The sequence below is a fragment of the Physeter macrocephalus genome, chromosome 14 (genome assembly GCF_002837175.3).
Source record: "Physeter macrocephalus isolate SW-GA chromosome 14, ASM283717v5, whole genome shotgun sequence".
NCBI lineage: Eukaryota > Metazoa > Chordata > Mammalia > Artiodactyla > Physeteridae > Physeter > Physeter macrocephalus.
The window spans coordinates 75,048,905-75,070,306 of NC_041227.1; the positions used below are offsets into that span (position 1 = coordinate 75,048,905).

A 21,402-nucleotide genomic window follows, 5' to 3' on the forward strand; every position below is an offset into this window, starting at 1 on the left:
TTGCGGAGCACAGGCTCCGGACGCACGGGCTCAGCGGCCATGGCTCACGGGCCCAGCTGCTCCACAGCATGTGGGATCCTCCCGGACCGGGGCACAAACCCGTGTCCCCTGCATCGGCAGGCGGACTCTCAACCACTGTGCCACCAGGGAAGCCCTAAATTCTTCATCTCTATTTCCTTCCTCTTTGTATACTCTTTCTTAAAAACTTCTAACTCCTCACTCTGTTCATCCATTCTTCTCTGAACTTCTTTGATCATTTTTACAGTTGTTACCTTCAACTTTTTATTGAATAAATTGCCTGTCACCTCCACTTCACTTAGTCCTTCTTCTGGGGCTTTATCTTTTTCCTTCATTTAAGACATGTTCCTCTGTCACCTCATTCTGCCTGATTTGCTTTTATTTCTATGTAACTGCTAGACTGGTTACATTTCCTGACCTTGGAAAAGTGGCGTTTTGTAGGAGACGTCCTATACATCCCAGCAGTGCACTCCCCTCTGGTCACCAGGGCTATATGCTCTAGGGGTGTCCCCTATGTGGGCTGTTGTGGCTAGCTAATTACCATGGGCAGTCTGGTAGGCAGAGCTGGCCCCCAGTCCAGTTGGCTTCTAGACCCTGCCTTGTGCAGAGCCCACCAACTAGTTGGGGCCGGGTCACAAGGCAGCTGGTTGCAGAACCCCAGGGTGCCCCAGGAATCCTGATGTTGCTTTCAGCCGGCTAGCTGGGTGGTGCTAGATCCTGGGTTCTCTGGCTAAGAGGCCCAAGGTGTCCCAGAGCTGAAGTTGACCTGCTTGTGGGCAGGGCCAGGGCCTGGGGGATGCTAGGGCTGGTGCCTACCTGCCTGCTGATGGGTGGCCTAGGTCCTGCCATGGCATGCTGTGGTCTGCGGCTAATATCTACTTGCTGGTGGGTGGGGCTAGTGCCTGCTCACTGGTGTGAGGTTGGTCCTCAGCCTAGTGCCAGCTCACTAGTACATGGACCCAGGGCCCAGGGAGTCTTGGGACTGGTGCTTGCCAACTGGTGGGTGGAGCTGGGTCCTGGGTTTAGTGTGTGAGGTGAAGTCAGGTCCCGTGCCCTCCAGCGGACACTGGCTGTGAGCTCAGAGGGTCTTAAGGCAGCCTGCCTGCTGGTGGCTGGGGCTGCCCTGGACCCCAATCCGGCCCACCAGCGGGCAGGCACCAGCCCCAGGACCCCCTGAGCCCTGGCTAGTTGCTTGGCCTGAGACATCCCCAAACTGGTCCCTACAGGCTGTTGGGTGTGAGAAGCAGTGGTGGGGCTAGGTCCCAAGGCTAACGAACTGGAGGGAGGATTCCAAAATGGTGCTTACCGACACCAGCGTCCTTGTGGCAGAACAAGCTCCCCAAAATGGCTGCTGCCAGTGTCTTTGTCCCCAGGGTGAACTCCAGTTGCGTTGCCCCCTGCCTCTCCGGGAGACTCTCCAAGATCGCAGATGGCTCTGACTCAGGCTCCTTTCAAATTACTGCTTCTGCCCTGAGTCCCTGAGCGTGTGGATTTTGGGTGTACCCCTTAAGAGTGGAGTCTCTCTTTCCCACAGCCCTCTGGCTCTCCCCAAAGTAAGCCCCACCAGCCTTCCAAGCCGTTCTGGGGGGCTCATTTTCCCGATGGCTGGGGAGCCTGATGTGGGCCTCCGAGCCCTTGCTCCTTGGGGACAACCTCTGCAACTGTAATTACTTTCGTGTTTGAGGGTTGCCTGCTCCGGCGGTATGGGTCTTGACTATACCCCAACTCTGCCCCTCTGACCCATCTTGTGGTTCCTTTCTAATATCTTTAGTTGTAGAAGATCTTTTCTGGTAGATTCCAGTCTTTTTCACCAACAATTGTTCTGTAAATAGTTGTAATTTTGGTGTGCCCATGAGAGGAGGTGAATTCAGCGTCTTCCTACTCTATCTTGGTCAAATTCCCTCAGCCTCTTGGTGTCTTAATCATAAATTCTCACAAATGGGTCTACTTCTGGATTCTCCTTCCTAATCTATCCATTGATTTATTTGATTATTCCTGCGTCACTATCAAATGGTCCTAAGTAGAATGCTTTTACGTTTTGATATCCAAGGTACTCATCATTCCTCAGAATTTTCTGGGCTATTCCTGAACAGTATCCAGAATTTTGAGCTCTGGAGACAAAAGGCCATTAAATCTAACTATATGAGCCCTGTATTCATCGTTGTTGGCCTCTTTCCTCTTTCTTTTGCCTGGAGGTACAGGTTAGACAGCACAGGTCTGGTTAATGGCCACCTCCTGCTCTAACATTTCTTGGTGAAATCCCTGCAGCCACAGCCCAAGTCCTGCTGCAGAGAAAAAGGCCCTTGTGGTCAGTCTCCATAATTGGGCCCCTGAGGGTTTGAACTGGTGCCAGAATTTCACAGCTCTTCAAGATTAGGTAAAGCAGGAATAGCCCAACAGGGGACCACACTCTGCTTGAGTGTAACTGAGAGGATTTTAGCACAGGTGCAGCACTCTGCTCATGACTGGCTCAAGCCCGCTCTCAGTGAATCCTGGTGACCGTTCTTTTATACGAGACATTCCTCATTTGAGTTTGTAGCATGAGACTCATTTATTTTTACATCTATTTTAAATGTGTGTAATAGGCCACTTAAGTTCCGGCATCAAAACAATATAAATAAAAGATAATGTCTGAGTATACACTACATGCTAAATTTGTAACTATGAAGCTAATATATGTGAATCACTCACAACAGTCACCTTAAGAGGAAACACTTTGTCCAGCATCACAAGGCTAGCAGTACACAGTGAACAAAAATTGTAGCTCCAGAACCCACACTATTAACAACCATGCTGAGCTGCTTCTCCCAATGGAAAATTTAAATTGAATTACAAGGTTTTTGTCACAAAAGCAGCAGCCCCTGCCACATCAGCAGAGAACCTGTGCCGAGTTCCCAGCTCGGCATGCCTCCCCCTCCTGATGTGAGTGGCTACAGCACCAACACAAGATGCTTTACTTTTCAGCTTCTACTGCACACTCAGCCCCATCACTGGGTCTAATCTGCCGAATTAAATATATTTTCCTTCAGGTTTCCCCAGGATTCTGGGCTCCTGTTCTCTAGTTCCCTGAGGTTCACAGGCTCATCTTTGGTGAGTTTGCTGGTTTTCTCACCATTTCTCTGCTTCTTCCTGACCACACTCTTCAGTGCCTATTTCTCAGCCATCCCAACTAAACACACAGGGTTTTCAGTGAATCTGTGCTAAAGAGTGACTTGTTCTGTGGACCCTTTCCAGGATCACAATGTTCCACCCTATCCCCTGGGAAGGAACTATAGAGCTCAAGTAAGACTTCAAAATGTTTTCATGTGAAAACACCTCACCCCCGCAACCTCTCATGTCATCCAAGCACAAATTCTTCTTTCATCCTGTAACTCCCAGGGTCAGTGTTGACTGGAGTTCAAAGGACAAAGTGAAGACGTTAAGTGTCACTTAGCTGAAGACTTTTCTCAGCAATCTGGAAAAACCCTGTTCACTTTATAATTTAGGAGAGAACAACAACTCACCTTCTGGCAGAGCTCATGATCACAAGGGAAGAAAAAGTCTTACTGAAAAATATTTTAAAAGATTTAAAAGCAATGATTCAACAGTAAGATTGAACAGGCCACGCACAGCAACGCCAGTTCCCTGACGAGCATTCCTCGCTGTCACTTATCAACATGGGGAAGGTTCAGCCTGTGCAGAGGCCTCCACCTCTCCTGCCGGAACTGGCCTCACCTATGGTTCCATCCTGGCCCGGGCCTGACCAGTTGGAGTTGCTGCTCGTGAAGCCCACAGCCCTGCCTCTGCCAGCACAGGGCTTACTGGCACAAAACGCTTCAGAGCTGTAGTTGTCAAGGTGGGGCATTTGCACCACACGTGGTACAAAATGTCCACTGGCGTCATGCAGGAAAAATTAATATTTCTAATTTTTAAAGATAACAGTAATAAAAAGTTAACTTCATTGTATTTTTAAGTGACACTGGTACCCTCACTGGGATCCTCATGCCATGGTTCACCTCTAACAAGATCAGTATCCTAAGGTCACAGAGGCAAATTCAAGATTATGACCAACTGCAACTTATGTGCTACAGGACGTTGTGATTTTGTGGTCCCAAACAGTATGTACCCCCTTTAAGAATGCTGTTATTTGGACTTGGAAATCATTTTCTGACCTGTTGACAAGTCTTCCAAATGAAGGATCTCAGTGGGTTTTGACTCATTTATTTAAAAAGTAATAAATGCAGCCAAAGAAGCACCTATTCCACTTGGATTTACATGTTTGAGACATACTCTTTTCAGTTATGAAGGTCAGTTTATTTTGATAGTTTTTAATGAACTTTCAACTAGAACTTCAGAAAATGTTAAGCCATGATTTTAAAACTGTTTCTCGAAACAGGCAGAGTAGAAGGACGTGAGGTCACCTCTTCTTACGAAAACACCAAAAACACAACTAACTGTGAAACAACCACTGACAAAAAAATGCTGGAACCTACCGAAAAAGATATCCTACATCCAAAGACAAAGAAGAAGCCACGACGAGACGGTAGGAGGGGTGCAATCGCGATAAAAATATTTCTCACTTTGCTCAGTACAGCGTTTCTTTCAGAGCAAAAAAGTGTTTTTTGTCCTGCTAACCAATAAAATATTTAAAAACATTTATTTCACCATAAATTCATCCATTACATCTTAACGTGTATAATAAGTGGTAAATTTTTATTTAATACAGAAATAATTTTTAAACAAATATGTCCAAACTTCTGGCATCTTATGACTGTAAGGTTCTTTTTCAGTTACTAGTGCTATGTAACAAACCACGCAAAACCAGTGGCGTAAACACCCTCGTTTTATCACGCTCGTGGATTCTATTGGTCAGGAATCTGGAGAAGGTACAGGAAAGATGGCTTGTCTCTGCTCTCTGATGCCTGGGACCTCAGCTGGAAGACTCAAAAGCTGGGTGTTGGAATCATCTGATTCACGTCTGAACCACGTCTTGTGGCTGATGCTCAACAGAGGCTGGGACCTCAGCTATAGGTGTGCTGGAGGGACACCTCCATGTGGCCTTTCCATGTGGCTGCTTGGGCTTTCTCACAGCATGGCGCTTGGGTGCCAAGAGTGAACAGCTCAAGAAACAGGACGTGGAAGCTGCCAGTTTCTTCAAGGTCTGGGCTTGGAAACTGGCCCAGCATCACTCCACCATATGTTAATCTAGCACTCACAGAGCCCATATTCAAGGAGAAAGGACCTAGACCCAAACTCTCAATATATTAAGAGTGGCAAAGAATTTGGGGAACACGTTATAAAACTTGCACAGATTCTAAGGCTGGGGCTCAACCTACCATACTGGTCTGTCAGCTGCATAAAGATCTCCACATTTACAGAGCTTCCAACTTTCTCTTTTGATCTTGTGAAGTACCAGCTTGGCAGGCATTTAAATAACTTGGGACTCCTCTTCCCCCTCCTGGATCCCTAGTGACCTCTACCCTCTATATCTTTTTTTTCACTTCAACATTTTCTTTTTTAACACCTTTATTGGAGTATAAAACTGCTTTACAATGGTGTGTTTGTTAGTTTCTGCTTTACAACAAAGTGAATCAGTTAGTTATACGTATACATATGTTCCCATATCTACCCTCTATATCTTTTTTTTTTTTTTTGCGGTAGGCGGGCCTCCCTCTGCCGTGGCCTCTCCCGTTGCGGAGCACGGGCTCCGGACGCGCAGGCCCGGCGGCCATGGCTCACGGGCCCGGCCGCTCCGCGGCACGCGGGATCCTCCCGGACCGGGGCTCGAAGCCGGTTCCCCTGCATCGGCAGGCGGACGCGCAACCACTGCGCCACCAGGGAAGCCCCCTCCCCTCTGTATCTTTCCCTTAGTTTTCCCACTCTGCTCCCAGATCCCACGGAAAAGCTCCGCTCTCTGGAGCTATTCCAGGGAATACAGGCTAAAGATCCCCAGGGCACTGGTAGGCTGCCTTTCTAAAATGAGACTCACAAACACAACTTCTAGCTTTTATTTGGCAGGGAGGGAGGGGGAAGGAGGAAGAAATGAGCTTGTTTGTTTGGCTCAGTGACCTAATCACAGGAAATCATGGATCCTCCTGCAGAAACCCCTAGACTAGCTGGATGACTGTGTCCAGCCTGGGACACCACACACAGTGAGAACTTGAAATTACAGCAGATGCCCAGGACAGGGAAGAACTCGAAGTTGTATTTAAAAGGGGAGGCTGAAGAGTTCCTTAAACCACAGAAGGAAACAGTGAAAGCAGACAGAGACGACAGTGTTTTCATGTATTTGATTGCTTGTCAGAGGGAAAGGAGACAACAGAGGCGCTATGCTGTTCCAGGAAGCAGAACAAGAAGAAGTCAGAGTTTCAAGGAGTCCAGCATCCAGAGGCTATTTTGTGGCAGTCTGGGTGAGAGATGATAGCAAGCACCGAGAGAAGAGAGAGATCAGAGACGTTCTGGAGACTACCCTGCCAGGACTTGGCGAGGAACTAGCTAGGGAAGGAAAGGATGAAGGAGACGGTGGTGCTGAGGATTTGGGGCTGGTCATTCAGAATAACTTCTAAGTTTCTTCCCAACTCTCAGATACTGAGATTCTATGTAAGTTCAAACTATGACAGGTGTCTCTGGGATGAGGGCATGAAATTATCCCTGGAAAGAACCCTTGAGTAAAGGCTGCCAAGAGATGTGGACTGGCCTGGTCTCAGTGGAGGTGAGACAGGTAGGTCCACCCTTCAGCCGATCAGGATGCTACTCTTACCTTCCCTCTTCAGCCTAAACTGTCGCCCACTAGATAAACTACTCAAAGGCAGCCAGTCTCCCACTTACGAAGCAATACATCCCTAAGAGCCAGCGTACAAAGCACCTAGAGGCGTGTGTGTGCAGGGGTGCAAGGCACCCGTACATGGGACCACAGGGCTAGGCAGAGCTGCATAAGACTCCAGGAAAGAACCTGACCTCCATCAGTTTAACAATCTCTCAAGCCACAGCCTGGAATTGACTCAAACATGTTTATTGAGCTAAATCAGCAAGGCACAAAAGAGGCTAGGAGAGACATTCCCCAAATACAGAAAAACTAATGGGCTCCTTCCATTCAACACAGGCAGTGCCCCTCTCCAATACTGAGGCGAAGCTCCCACACCTCCAAACAGCAGAAAAGAGGCACTCTGCTCAAACAAGACGGACAGAGCCACGGTGCACCGGGAAGGATAGGGGGCTTATGACTGCTCTATCCTGGCAGCATCAGAGAAGGGTCAGGTTAGAAAGGCACAGCCCACCTCTCCTTCCCCTCAGAGACCAGGGGTGGGGAAATAATGATTTCTTTCGCTCCGTTTCCCATTGGCCTTTTCCAAGTGGTCATGTCATAGAGGTGGGGAGTGGAGGTGGGGAGGGACATAGGGTCATGTCAGAAATCCTACAATGAGAAAGATGAAAGTAAGCTACAGAGACCTAACAACAGACCAAAGGGCAAAGAGATGACTGCAAGGTCCTCCAGAGGACAACTCTCATTCTCTTCCTGTACCACCCCTCCCCCAGGATGCTCCTACAGCCCCAAGGCAGCTGAGACAGCAGGCCAGGGGCTGTGGCCTTTCTTTCCAACTACTTGACAGGCACGTGTGCTACCTGCCAGCATCTCCCAAGGATGCACAACTCCTCTTAACCTGCCTTCCACAGTCTGTTTTGGGGACACTCACCTCAGCGTTCGGCTCTGTAGAATCTAAGAGGTCCAGCCCGTGCTCACTGGGGGAAGACTGCTAGAGAGAATGGGATCAAAAATCAGAAAGGTCCCTCCCCACTCCCATCACCTGCCAACAACAACAAAAGGTCCCTTTCCAGTCTCTTGTGACAAGCTTGAAGGCTGGGCTAGGTCCCTGAAGCAGCCAGGGAGGGAAGAGGAACAAAGTCAGAGTGGGCAGCAGCGTCAGAGTCGTCAGAGAAGCGCTTCCTCTCCGGGCCCGCCAACTGAGACCCTTAAATTTGTTCAGCTTTGGAACGAGAGAATGGGGTTTTTTCCTGAGGGGACTTTAGGAAATACTAATAGAGGCCTTGCTGTCTAGTCTCTGGGTTGAACATGTTATCTGGTTTTCCCTTTGAGCACGAGACCTCCACTCCCCTCTTCTACTGTGTCCTTTCTCCACCTTCAAAGAGAAGAGAAGGGAGCAGAACGGCAGACACACAATCCTTTTCTGTTTATAAGGCGCCTGCACTTTGTATTTTGTGTAAAACGTCCATTTTAAAGATGAGGGGGTTGAGAGGGGTTAAGGAGCTAACTTGATAAAGTGGTAAAACGGAAGACTTTTAGGACTCCTCACTCGAATTCCACGCTTTTCCTACTGAACTGGCAGCATATCCTTCTGAGGAAGCAGGCAGGCAAGGGTAGAAAATGGAGTGACTGGAGGAAGAAGGACTGGGGCAGCTCTCTAAGGAGAGAGGAAGGAAGGTCGGCTGTGCCTGTGTGCATGTGTTACGAAAGAACGGGCTGCAAGGTTGGACTGGGTGACCTTCCATCTCTATCTAGCTCTAGGACTCCCTTTAATTCTTAGGATATTAAGAGGCAAAATACCTATAAGGGGATTGAGAGTGTGGGAGTGCTACTCCAGTCCTTTCTGGTATTTAAAATTTTTTCCCCCTATTTCCTTAAAGTCCAAGCAAAGTCAACAGCAACTTACAAACCCTTCCTCCTTTACTCTGTGATTCTTTCAAAATGTCTTGGGCAGCTTCCAAGGACAAGGCATCATCAGGACAGAGGAGAACCACAACAGTTTCTCTCCCTCACACATCTGCTTCCAGTTCTAGAGGGAGAAGGGACTGTTGGATCCACTCACCTTGCCTGTACCTTGCCACTCTTCACTTGAGTCATTCTGAATTTCTAATTCTTCTTCATCCTCTTCCATCAGGCTGAGCCTGGAAACAGTGGCAAAGAGTAGAGGTTTTCAAGGACCCCTGAGAGTTTCTCAGAGGCACCCCAGGGGAACAGGGTGGGGAGTAAGCAGACCAGGGCTCCAGAGTCCCACTCCAGCTTCAATCAAAGCAGCTCTACTTATATCTGTTTTACATACTAGGGTTCCACGTTACACTGGAAGTGTTCTGTGGTTAAAACAAGTCCACAAAGCACCAGCATAGAAGCAATGAGAAGGAAAGAATCCCCTTACAATGGGTGACATCTGAAGTGAAGACAGAAGATGAGAAAAGCTCACCGGGTCAGCCGGTTGCCCAGACCAGGACCCCAAGAGTTGAGTGGAGTCTGGAAATGCTGTGGACTCAAGGACCTTAACCTCTGGGCACCTAAAAGGGGCTGGCTGTTGGGAATGAAGGTGGATCAGTGACAAGGGTTAAAAATAAGGGTAAAAAGAGGAGGTAAAGTGGCCAGCACGAAAGCCAGTAAAAAGCTCAGAGTGGAGGAAAAAAGAGGAAACGTAAAGCTAAAGTAAGGGGAAAGGACTGGAGAAGAACCCGAGAATGAGGGGGTGCTGTGGGAGGGAACAACACAACAGAAATGACGAGACACCAAACTGGGACATCACAGCCGGGCTCTCCTGGGGCCGCACCCTTGGGTAAATGCCAATTCTGAGCCGCCGCCTTCTTCCATCTCTTCCAACCCCCCCAGGGGCTGCCTACTTTTCACAGCCGTTGAGGTAAGGGTGGGTGTGGGTGGGATACTGTTCAGCTGTAGGCTTTCCTCCTGTGATGCAGAGATGTCCTCTCTGTGCCGCCTGGAGGGGCCTGCAAAGCAGCAGAGGCACATGTCAACTGTAGACCAGGTACCACCACAGACACTTCGTTTTTCAAGACCTGCTCAGAATTTGGTAAGGAAAAGTTATAAAAGAAGGGAATGGAAAATCTAGATGGTCTCATTATGACACGACTAAAAACGAGTACAACCCTAGGTACTACAAAAAGTAGGGTTTACAGAATTGTACCAAGGACTTGTCCAAGAAAAGCTCATTACACAGCTTAGAAAACAAGAAGGAAAGAGACACACATTCCACAGATAAACAGTAACTACAAACACGAATGGGAAAGAGGGTTGGAGTCCCTAAGATTGAGAGGTCTCAGTTAATCAATGAAGACATCTGAGATCCTATTCATTCAAGATTTCTGTAGTGAGAAAAAGCTTAGAATGGCCTGAAATGAGGGAGGAAACATGAGGGTTAAGGAGAAACAGAAAAATGGGAGACTGTATTTTTTAGAAGCCAGAAAAAATGAGATAACTGCAATGCCAGCACAGTTCTAATATGAAGGGTAAATGGAAGACCTGGGGCTCAAAATATTACGGACTCTTTCCTGCAGAGCTCTAGGAAGGCAGAGGAGGAGAAAGAACCCCAAAATGTCTTAGAAAACCTAGGTAATGCTATTTTTAAAACATAAGTCAAACCCATATTAATATTTGTCAACTGTAAATGTTCATACCCCCATCATCCTCCCTCCCCACAGCCTTGTTTGTACACTGAAACCGGCAACCGGAGGGTGAGCTGCTTCTGGTTTAAGCAGAGGGCTACCGAAACAGGGAAGCGCCATGTCCGTGAGCTTGTGTTCCCAGAGAATAAACCTTGGGCCCCCACGTGACTCCTAATCTCTCCAACCTATTATCGCTGGTGTAATGTCCACGGATTCAGCCCTGGGACCTCTCCCTATCTCCACCTTCACTGGCTTCCTTAGCCATTCAGGTTCATGACTTCAAGTACCAACTCCCACATCTATCTCAAGCTTCTGCCTGCCCCCCTCACTCCAGATTCCTGTCTGTCCAACATCTCCACCTGTAGTAACACGGCTCATACCAACGCCCTGGTCTCATTTCTCATTCACAGCCTTCCCCATCTCAGTTGCTATCAACTCCATCCTTGCAATTATTAGGCCAAAGTCCTTGGAGTCATCCTCAACTCCTTTCTTTCTTACATCTTACGTTCTTTCTTATTATGAGGTCCTATTAGTGACATCTTGGAAGTAAGTCCAGAATCTGGCCGCTTCTCACCACGTCCGCCGCTCCCCTGGCTCACGCACTCTCATCTCCTGTCTGGGCCCCCACAGCAGCCTCCTCACCAGTTCCTTGGCTTCAACCCCTGCCTCTCCTTCGGTCAGTTCTCAACACAGCAGCCAGAAGGAACCCCTTAAAATTTACGGCAAATCCTGTCACTCCTGTGCTCAAATCCTCCAATGTTTACCCATCTCACTCTGAGTAAAAGCTGGAGTCTTCATTCTGGGTCGTATGCTCTGGACTCCTACGACCCCTTTGGTCTCATATCCTACACAGTCTCCATTCAGCAATACCGGCTTTCTCTGCTGTTCCTTGAACGTGCCAGAGACATTCCCACCACGGCCTCTGGACCGGCTGCACCCTCTAGTCTGCTATTCTGATATACACAAGGCACCCCCTCTCTCACTTCCTTCAGTTTTCTCCCCTGCATTCATGTTCTCTCCAAGGCCTTCCCCGATCACTCTTTATAGAGTGCAATCCCCACCTCACCAGTATTTCCCCATCCTCTTCCACAGCATGAATCACTGTCTGACACTGTTCGAAAGAAAGTTCACTGCAGTATTCCCAGCACAATTGAGCACAAGCTGCTCAGTTAAGTGTCTGCTGAATGAACAATGGAACCGATCTTTTCAGTTTTCTCCTACCTTCACAAACTCTGTTTTAGGCAAACCGATCTATACATCTATGTGCTTTGGCAAACTCTCACCTTTCTATGTCCTGCTTGTACTCTTCTGCTAGCCCATGATACTCACTCCTCCTCTGTTCAACTTATATAAATCTTACGCATTTTTCAAGATCCAGCTTAAATCCATCTTCTTGATAAAGCCTTCATAGATCAACTAAACTTAAAATGATACCTTTCTTCCCTGAATTCTATAGCATTCATCTGTCAAATCCCTGGCAATTTATTCCTTACTGGTGACTTCATAACTCAGATTTTCTATAAATGTATTTTCTTTCTCTTCTATTAGATGGTAAGCTGCTTGAGAATCCTTCATGGCCTCTAAAACACCTAACACAGTATCTTGCATATAGTACGTCCTTAGGTGGTATACAAAAGACATTAAAAGGAATTCATACCCTGCCTCACAACACACACAAAAATTAACTCAAAATGGATCACAGACCTAAATGTATTAGCTGTAACTAGAAAACTCTTAGAAGAAAACACAGGAATAAATCTTTGTGACTTTAGGCAATAGCTTCTTAAGACATCAAAAGCACAAACAACAACAAAAATAGATAAGTTGAATTTCACCAAAATTAAGAACTTCTGTATTTCAAGGGACACCATCAAGAAAATTAAAAGACAACCCACAGAATGGAAGAAAATCTTTCTGTACCACACATCTGATAAGAGACTTTTGTCTAGAATATGTAAAGAACTCAACAAGAAAAGGACAACCCAATTTTTAAATGAGCAAAGGATTTGAACAGACATTTCTCTGAAGAAGATATACAAATAGCCAATAAGCACGTGAAAAGATGCTCAAGGGCATTAGTCCTTAGGGAAATGCAAATTTAAACTACAATGAATGAGATACCAATTCACAGCCACTAGGAAATGGATAAAATAAAAAAGACAATAACAAGTGTTGGCACGAATGTAGAGAAACTGGGGCCCTTGTACATTGCTGCTGGGATTGTAAAATGACGTAGGCACTTTGGAAAACAATTTGGTAGTTCCGCATAAAGTTACACAGAGTTACCGTATGATCCAGCAATTTCAGTTCTTAGGTATATGTCAAGAGAAGTGAAAACCTACATCACACAAAAACCTACACATGAACGTTCACAGCAGCATTATGCCTAACAGTCAGAAAGTGGAAACAACCTAAACGTCAATTAACTGATGAATGGATAAATAAAATATGGCATATCCACTCAAATGGAGTGTTATTTGGTCATGAAAAGTTATGAGGTACTGATAAATGCTAAGCATGGATGAACCTTGAAAACATGATGCTTAGTAAAAGAAGACACACAAGGCCACATACCATATGATTCCATTTATACAAAATGTCTAAGAATAGGCAAACCCAGAGACAGGAAGTAGATTAGTTATACTGCCTAGGCTGGGGGAATGGGGAGAATGGCGAATGACTACTAATATTTTAAAATGTACACTAAAAAGCAGAAACTAACACCTCAAACTTGTGATTTCTAGGATATTACCACTTAAGATGAGACTATGTTAAAAAAAATCAGTTTAAAGAAAAAAACAGGTAAATTATAAGACAGGTAGTGATCTGAAGATTAAAAAATCATGAAAGTTGTATAAAGATCTTTAAAAATTGGAAAATAACAAGATGTCACAGAGAGGCATCCTAAATGTACAGATTTCTTAGTTCAATCTCTGGTTTTATGATTAGTTTCTATTTAATTTTTCACAGAAGTTCACTGTTTTTAGTTGGCTAGATAAACCTTGAAGAAAATGAGTACCCTTAATGATAGTAGGTAATCAATGAAAGACTTATTTGACCAAACGCAAGAGTTTGAAGGAGGCAAAAGCCAATGCGCTGCTTATCTAGGTAGTGGCGATCAAGGAAGTAGCACTGAGCACCCTGATACCTGCATTCACAGCACTTTACCTTCAATGCGCCTCTTCTTGGAGCGGGGGTAGTCCCGAGGGTTGGCCTCTGCTGTACTCTCTACAGGGCTGAGGGACTGGCAGTAGGTGGTGACTGGACCCCAGGGACGGCCAGGTGCCTGGGAGACACGTTGCAGACACTTTTCCAGGTAGGCCAGTCTAAGAAAGGGGTGGGATGGAGAGGCTGAAGTGGTCACAGGCCCTCTCCACACCCTTCTTCTCTAACCCCCATCTTCTCTAACCCCCATCTTTATCCGCCCACGCCCTAACTTACAGCAGCTGCTTGTCCTGATGGAAGAGTCGGGGGGAGAACTCTGAAAGGAGCTCCAGGAATGCCAGATTTGGGGGCTGACTGGAGGAGCCAGCTGGAGGAAGCTCAGACAAGGAGAACCTGATGCCTTCCCTTGGTTGAGCAAAATCATTTCAGGAAGATAGTCCCTTCCCACTTCCCTCCCAGGGCTGAGGCATCCTGTCCAAGTGCTTCTTCCCCTGGACCCAGCCTGTCTCCAAAGGATACCTGCTCACCAACTCTACAGCGACTCCTCAACGTGCTTACCCTCCCCCTCTGAGAGCTCACTCCCAGCCCTCCCTGTACCCAGCCTCTGGCTCAGCCCTCTTAGGAAGATTCAAGTACCTTGCTTTCCAACCAATACTTCCTTACTTGTGTAGCATGACCACAAGGTCACGGTTCTGTAGCTGCTGGGGTCCAAAGCTCAAGGCAAACCTCCTGGCCAGATCCCTCATCTCGATGAAGGCTGGAAGCTCATTCAGGCCCTGGGGCCCCTGTTCCTGCAGCAGTTCTGTGTATAACTGTGTCCAGGAGACATGGCACATTTGGGAAAGGGAGGAACAAGACAGAAACAAGCAAGTATAGCATTCCCTTCTCTGCCCAGAAATCCAAAAGGGCTTGGGACACCACCTGCTATTTACTCTTTCTTTCCTCCTAGGACACTGACCCTATTCCTGACCCCCTTGCAACAGAGAGAGGCTTCACCCTGCTCTGTAACAATACAAATGTCTGTAGTAACTGAAGGGGTTGAGAGAGAACAGACTAGAAAAAGAATTAGGAATTCCCTATCACTTTACTGTTGGTGCTCCCATGTCCTAACTGACGTGGAGTTTCTACGGGGTTGGGATGGAAACTGCCCAGACAGTTAAAAAAAAAATACTTTTTATGGCTCTACTAACTGTGAAAGCGACTGTCATGTGGAATAAAAGCCAAAGTAAATCAGAAACTTCCTGCTCTGAAGGATCTCATGTTCCAGACAGCTGTGGGTGGGCTGCAGGGAGGGCACGTCAGGTCTGAGGCACTGCAGGCAGAAGGGCGTACCTGCTTGAGGCTCAGCAGCAGGATTCGGGAACAGTGACTTCGGTCAACCTGCCTTGCTCTAGTTAACGTTTCCTTGATAATGTCACCATAGTCATTGTAGAACTGATGGAAAAGAAGTGGAGAAGATACTGTTTGACCACCGGAAAAAACTATTTGTCTTGTTTCTTTCTTCACAGCCCTAACCGTATCTCCTTCCGAAACAGCCTTAGGTAGGGAAATGTGAACCTAGGCATAAAACAACTCATACTAGACCACACCTCTAACCAACAGGTACAAAGCCCCAAAGCAATCAGTTGAGGCAAATACGATAGCCAGGACACGGAAGCAACCTAAGTGTCCGTCGACAGATGAATGGATAAAGAAGATGTGGCACATATATACAATGGAATATTACTCAGCCATAAAAAGAAATGAAACTGAGTTATTTGTAATGAGGTGGATAGACCTGGAGTCTGTCACACAGAGTGAAGTAAGTCAGAAGGAGAAAAACAAATACCGTATGCTAACACATATATATGGAATCTAAGAAAAAAAAATGTCATGAAGAGATTAGTGGTAGGACGGGAATAAAACACAGACCTACTAGAGCATGGACTTGAGGACACGGGGAGGGGGAAGGGTAAGCTGTGACGAAGTGAGAGAGTGGCGGGGACATATATGCGCTACCAAATGTAAATTAGACGGCTAGTGGGAAGCTGCCGCATAGCACGGGGAGATCGCCTCTGTGCTTTGTGACCATGAGAGGGGTGGGATAGGGAGGGTGGGAGGGAGGGAGACGCAAGAGGGAAGAGATATGGGAACATATGTATATGTATAACTGATGCACTTTGTTGTAAAGGAGAAACTAACACACTATTGTAAAACAGTTATACTCCAATAAAGATGTTAAAAATAAAATAAAATAAAACAAAAAAGAATTCAACAAAAACAAAACAAACAAACAAAAAAAAATAAGGGAATAAACTCTGCCCTGAGCCCATTTCTTGGAGAAGAAGGGTAGTAAGCCTGCCAGAGCCCAGTGTCATCCAGCACCGAAGCCTTCGCTATTTGTCTCTCCCCACTAGAACAGAAGCTGCAGGAAGGAGGAACCGTTGACTATTTTGTTCACTGAGGTGTCCTTAGTGCCTGGGATAGTACGTACTCAATAAAGAGAAATCAACACAATGGTGGGTTGAGGAAATGACGTATGTATCTAGGTATCTTGTGAAGATTGAACCCTCTTCCATTCTTATTTCCCTTTCTTATATTACCCCATTCCATAGACTAAATTCACATTAAAAAAAAAAAAAGTCTGGACAAGAAGAATAAGATACTTTCCTTCCAATGAATTTCTTCCTCCTAACGGTTTTTTCTCCATTAACTATTTACTACTAAGTCTCTTTTCTTTGTCCCTTTATTCTAAACTATTGGCCTTCCCCGCTGCTTCTCCTTTTAAGCCTGATACCATCATCTCCCCAACCCTCCTATCTGTAGTGCTACGGCGTCTGCAGCCATGGCCGCGCTCAGCCTGGCGCCCTGCTGTACCTTGTTGTAGTGTTTGAAAACATCCGAGGCCGCGTCCATCTCCAGCACCCCATAAAGCAACAGCTTGCAGAACCCAGCCAGGAGGCGGCGCCGCTGGTGCAGCTGCTCTATCTGTAAATGATCCTCCTGGGAACGACCTGGTTCACATCAAGCACAGAATGGAAACATCAGAATCACAGATTCAGACCTCCTGCCCTATATGCCTGAGCCCCAGGTATAGAGCCCCTGTACCACTGCCCAGTCCTCCAGGCTGGATGAAGACGTGGTCCATGAGGAAGCTGGCCAGCTCAGACTGGAGAGTGGCTTCAGGAATAAAGACAAGGGGCCTAAGGAACTCTCGTCCCCCGACAATCATCTGAGGGCCAAAGATGAGCAGCAGATCACTTAACAATACAAAAGCCTGTCAGGGAAAAAAAAGAATGCTTAAAAAGGACAGAATATTGACCAAGACGGAAATTACACTGCCAATTTCCCCTCCGAACAGGGTTTCCTCAGACCACAGGGCTGGGGTGGGGGGGATGACTCGCCTCCTGACATACGCTCACTTGAGTAAACGCTCACCTGCTCCTGAATCTCAGGATCCACATCTGAGAGGCAGTTCTGGCAGAGTTCACAGAAGGCCACCATCCTGCCCTTCAAACTCAACAGCTGCTTCTGTGGAAACAATGGCTTCAGCGGGGAGAAACGAAGGAAGACACGGGCTCCTCCATTCCCGTTCCCCCTACTCAGACCCATTTTCACCTGGGAAGCACCTGATCCAGAAACGTGGGTTAGCGTCCAGAGAATGGAAAAATAGACAAGAGTCAAGGCCGGTAGGATCACCTGTAACAATCAAATGTTACAAAATGAGGGTCAGGAGTAAGGGGCAGGTGGGGAGAGAGAAACAGATAGGCAGATACACACAAAGGAGGGAAAAAAGAAAAAAGCAGACAAGAAGAGAGAAAATGAGATTAGGAGAGACCCAATTCCTTTTCCAGTAGAAAAAAACTGATTCTGGAAGTCTTCAGAGGATTCTATCCTGAGTAGGAATGCCACCTCTCCCTAATTTATTTAAAGTCTCCTAGACCCCCTCAATATTATCCTTGACTCCCCAGAAACCAGAGAGAATGGCTGTTTTCAGGTGCTGGAAAGTACATTCACCTTCCAAGATTGGGATGGAAGGAACGACACACATGATCAACAGCTCTCTCTCTCATCCGCTCCACAGCCCTGGGACTCGAACTGCGTGTGAGGTGGCCACTTAGGACACGGCCCTTAAAACTCCTCTCCTGCCTCCATGTCTCCAACTTGTCTACTTGCCTGGTGAGGAACCTCTCCTGTGTCCACAGCCTTCCGGAGGAGTCGGCAGCAGGGCTCATAGAGCTCCCAGCGGGTTAGGTCATGGGCACTTTGCGGGGCGGGGAGAGAAAAACGTTACACTGGAAGAGAATGAGAGGAATCAACCCCTCAGACAGCCGTAGAAACAGAAGAGGGAGCAGGAGGGGAGCTGCTCACTTGTAGAAGGCAGAGAGGCGCTTCAGAGTGGCTGCCAGACTGTACACCTCATCCTCATCTAGGAAGGACGACTGAGGAAGAAAGAAGGTCCACAGTGGGATTTTCCCAAGAACTCACAGATCCACACCCCCATCTTGGGGCCTCTCCCACGCAAGTCTGGGGTGTCCCGTCATGCAGCCCCACTTCCAACCTGCAGCAGCTCTTCAAGCTCCTGCTGGAAGCGGTCAGTTAGCAGATCCACAAGTTGGCTGCGGGCAAAGTCCACCCGGCTGAAGAACGTGAACTCCGGATTACAAAGCAGATAGAGGGCGTGAGCACCAGCCTCAAGCACCGCTGGTTCCGCGTGCTTCACCACCACCTCTTGGAGCTGCTGCAGGAGCAGCTCCAGGTGCTGAGAGAGAAAAAGGTGGGAGAAGACCGTGCTGTGGGGGGGCGGGGAGGACAACTCCTCCGGAGGGGACTAGAGGTGGGGAGAAAAGAAACGGGGTCGAAAGCTTTAAACTTCAAGGATAAGATGCCTCAGAAAGGGAGGGCTTATTGGTTTTTCTAGAATCCAGGTTCTTGAGAAAAACCGGATACTGGCGGTAGAACCTTTGGCCCTAGGACGAAAGTAGCAAAGTATAGGGAATGTGTCCTCCTCTCTCCTCACTTTCTCCAAGCGCCTGGTGCAGTAGATGTTGAGGTCAAAGTAGTTGAGGAGCTGCAGCAGGGGAGCAACCTTCTCTGCATCAGCTGAGAACTGTGGTGATTGAGAGGGAAGCCTACTTATTACCTGCTATACTGCTCATCTGGAGGCCAGTTCCTTCCACCCGCTCATTCCCAGAGGCTGAGCAGTGGGGTCCCTCTACCTTGGCCAGGAGCTGGGGGAGCAGGGGGATGAGGTGCTCAGTCAGCTTCACCTTGTCGTCGGCTTGGATCTTACGTTCTTTGGGGGTTAAGCCCTGGAATTACAATCATTTGTGGGGGGCGGGGGTAACAGTGTGTGTACATGTATTCCTCTGCCCAACAATCTTATCTTCCCAGGAAGGAAAACTCAGCAGCTCCCTTCAATTTCTTTCTCTGGAAATGGAATTCTTTGAGGGGCAGAGGAAGGAGCGCCTGAACCTAAGACTTGAGGATTAGGACGGACAATAGCTGCCTGGATTTAATAGTGCTAACCAACCTACCCTGCCCCTCGTGCCATACCTTCCTCCCCGTGACCCGCCCCACAGGCGGGTGACCCTCGGAAGCTTGCCGGACACTGGACACAAGGATTTCTGTCAGTGTGCTCTCCTGTATGTCGCCCAGGTCTGAGGTGGCGGGAGGATGGAAAACAAAATCACAGGGTGGCCACCCTCCACCTCCAAGGACCCCATCGCCCCACCGCCCATGACACCTATGCCTTTCACAAGTCAGGAGAGAAATCTCTCCTGGTTTCCTACTAGGAGATGAGAGGTTCCCTCCCCTGGCTACCAGGTGGCACACACTCTGGTCCTTCTCCAGCAGCAAGCTTGTCAGACTCTCCCAGTCCTTCAGCTGAGGCCCCGCACAGTCCCACAGGCTGTCTACTAAGTATGCAGCATGGTAATGGAGCTGTGGAAGAAGACAGATGTTAAGTTACTGAAGCCACATGTTAAAACTCTAGGAATTGGCTACTAATGAACCATTTCTCTCCTTCCTGCAGTGCCAGCTCCCATCCTTCTCTACCTGAAGGTCTTATGCATGAGAGCCCAACAGCTCCTTTCCATACGTCACCTCACTCTCCACAAAAAAGGACAGCAGAAGGTGGAAGAAAGTCCTCTGGGAGCGCGGACTTCGGCGTCGTTCTCTCTCACCCACCGTTCTTGTCTCGCACTCAGGGTAGAAGAGCCTGGTAGAGGGGACACAGGGAAAGGGCATAGCACGGAAGGAAGTAAGCAGTGCAACAGTTACCATGGAAGGAAGAAACAGGCCAAGGAGAGGATTAAAGGAAAAAGAGGCACAGAGCTAAGGAAAGCCCCAAGGCATTGAGAAGGGAAGGAGACACCAAGGGAGACTTTATAGGTACGGGGAGCCCTTAGAAAGAGCACCAGCAGATGATGGAGAGAAAACAACAGATGATGGTGTTAAAGGAACAAACGGAAAGAGGCCCACTCACTTCCAGTACAGAAACTCCCCTACAGCAGAGGCCAGGGCTCTGTTAGAGGCATACACAACAGGGTAGATGCTCTCACAGTCTGCCTCTGTCAGCACCCCTTCCATGTTCCTGCCAGGAGAAAAGCAGAACAAGCAGGTGGATACGGATGCCGTCCTCTAGCACAACTAAGGCTAGAAACAAAAAGGGAAAACCAACAAGGATTAACTCACAAAGAACTTCCCAATGGAAGAGTGGAAAACAGAGGGATATGAAGAGTTAGAGAAGATAGGAAATTTGCCCCCTGGAGATCCTGCAACTCGGGAGTGACCTCTTTCAACCTGTATATAAACAAGAGTCAACCTACGATCCGTGGAGGGATAGGACTCTGGAAGGGCCTGTCTGATGCTGAAAAGGTTAAGTCTGAGATGCTTGCCTCTCCAATTCCCAGGACTCACTTAAGGATAAGTGTTAGTAACCTGACGGCCTCCACTGCCACGTCATACTCTCGGTCCATGACCATGGAAACCAACCGGTCCTGTAAAAAGGAGAACATTGCTCAATAGCTCATTATACCCATCCCCAAACATCACTTTCTTAGAATCTGAGGGATTCCTAAAGACAGGGTGTAGAAGCAGACACTGGGATATCTATGGATATATAAAAGTAATAGACGGATAAATGAGGTGGGGAAATGGGAACCACAGACAGAGCCAAGCACAGGAGCACTGTCCCGATTTTACCTTAAAGCGGCTGGTAAAGAGCTCCAGGCGTGCAGTCCAGTCTCGGTTGCCGTACAGCCCTTTTAGAGCCTTCAAGCACTTCAGGCGGACTTCTCGATGCTATTGAGGAGAAGGGAAATGTGGCTGACTCCTCCTCTACTGGATGAGGTGGGGAAGGAAGAACCACAGACAGAGCCAAGCACAGGAGCACTGTCCCGATTTTACCTTAAAGCGGCTGGTAAAGAGCTCCAGGCGTGCAGTCCAGTCTCGGTTGCCGTACAGCCCTTTTAGAGCCTTCAAGCACTTCAGGCGGACTTCTCGATGCTATTGAGGAGAAGGGAAATGTGGCTGACTCCTCCTCTACTCACCCCCACTGGGCCTCCATACTTCCCTCTCAGATTACTCATTCTGGGCCTGGGTGTCCTCTGTATTGAGGACTCTTTGAGATGTCTCAGAGACAATGAACAGCTGTCTTCTCACTTAAAATCCAAAAGGATCACAGCAGAATTTAGCAATCATGATTAAAAGGATCTTTTGGGGCTTCCCTGGTGGCGCAGTGGTTGAGTCCACCTGCCGATGCAGGGGATACGGGTTCGTGCCCTGGTCCGGGAAGATCCCACATGCCGCAGAGCGGCTAGGCCCGTGAGCCATGGCCGCTGAGCCTGCGCGTCCGGAGCC

At 47.8% G+C, this 21,402-nt stretch overlaps 1 protein-coding gene across 1 annotated transcript in view; it reads right to left on the bottom strand.

Annotated features, from left to right (window-relative positions):
* Positions 1–4,708: 4,708 nt before the first annotated feature.
* STAG3 (STAG3 cohesin complex component) overlaps positions 4,709–21,402 on the bottom strand; it is a 27,218-nt gene continuing 10,524 nt past the window's right edge. Inside the window, exons 10-33 of the mRNA XM_024126196.3 lie at positions 20,950–21,048; positions 20,461–20,540; positions 20,027–20,134; positions 19,645–19,759; positions 19,377–19,482; positions 19,096–19,199; positions 18,759–18,851; positions 18,560–18,649; positions 18,101–18,301; positions 17,911–17,981; positions 17,716–17,803; positions 17,158–17,238; positions 16,978–17,070; positions 16,648–16,816; positions 16,417–16,553; positions 14,893–14,994; positions 14,224–14,372; positions 13,837–13,965; positions 13,564–13,721; positions 9,546–9,720; positions 9,195–9,296; positions 8,823–8,901; positions 7,692–7,751; positions 4,709–6,492 (exon numbers count right to left, since the gene is read on the bottom strand). Of these exons, the coding sequence (XP_023981964.2) occupies positions 6,463–6,492; positions 7,692–7,751; positions 8,823–8,901; positions 9,195–9,296; positions 9,546–9,720; positions 13,564–13,721; positions 13,837–13,965; positions 14,224–14,372; positions 14,893–14,994; positions 16,417–16,553; positions 16,648–16,816; positions 16,978–17,070; positions 17,158–17,238; positions 17,716–17,803; positions 17,911–17,981; positions 18,101–18,301; positions 18,560–18,649; positions 18,759–18,851; positions 19,096–19,199; positions 19,377–19,482; positions 19,645–19,759; positions 20,027–20,134; positions 20,461–20,540; positions 20,950–21,048 (2,619 nt within the window). The 3' untranslated portion in view covers positions 4,709–6,462. The remainder of the gene's footprint in view (positions 6,493–7,691; positions 7,752–8,822; positions 8,902–9,194; positions 9,297–9,545; positions 9,721–13,563; positions 13,722–13,836; positions 13,966–14,223; positions 14,373–14,892; positions 14,995–16,416; positions 16,554–16,647; positions 16,817–16,977; positions 17,071–17,157; positions 17,239–17,715; positions 17,804–17,910; positions 17,982–18,100; positions 18,302–18,559; positions 18,650–18,758; positions 18,852–19,095; positions 19,200–19,376; positions 19,483–19,644; positions 19,760–20,026; positions 20,135–20,460; positions 20,541–20,949; positions 21,049–21,402) is intronic.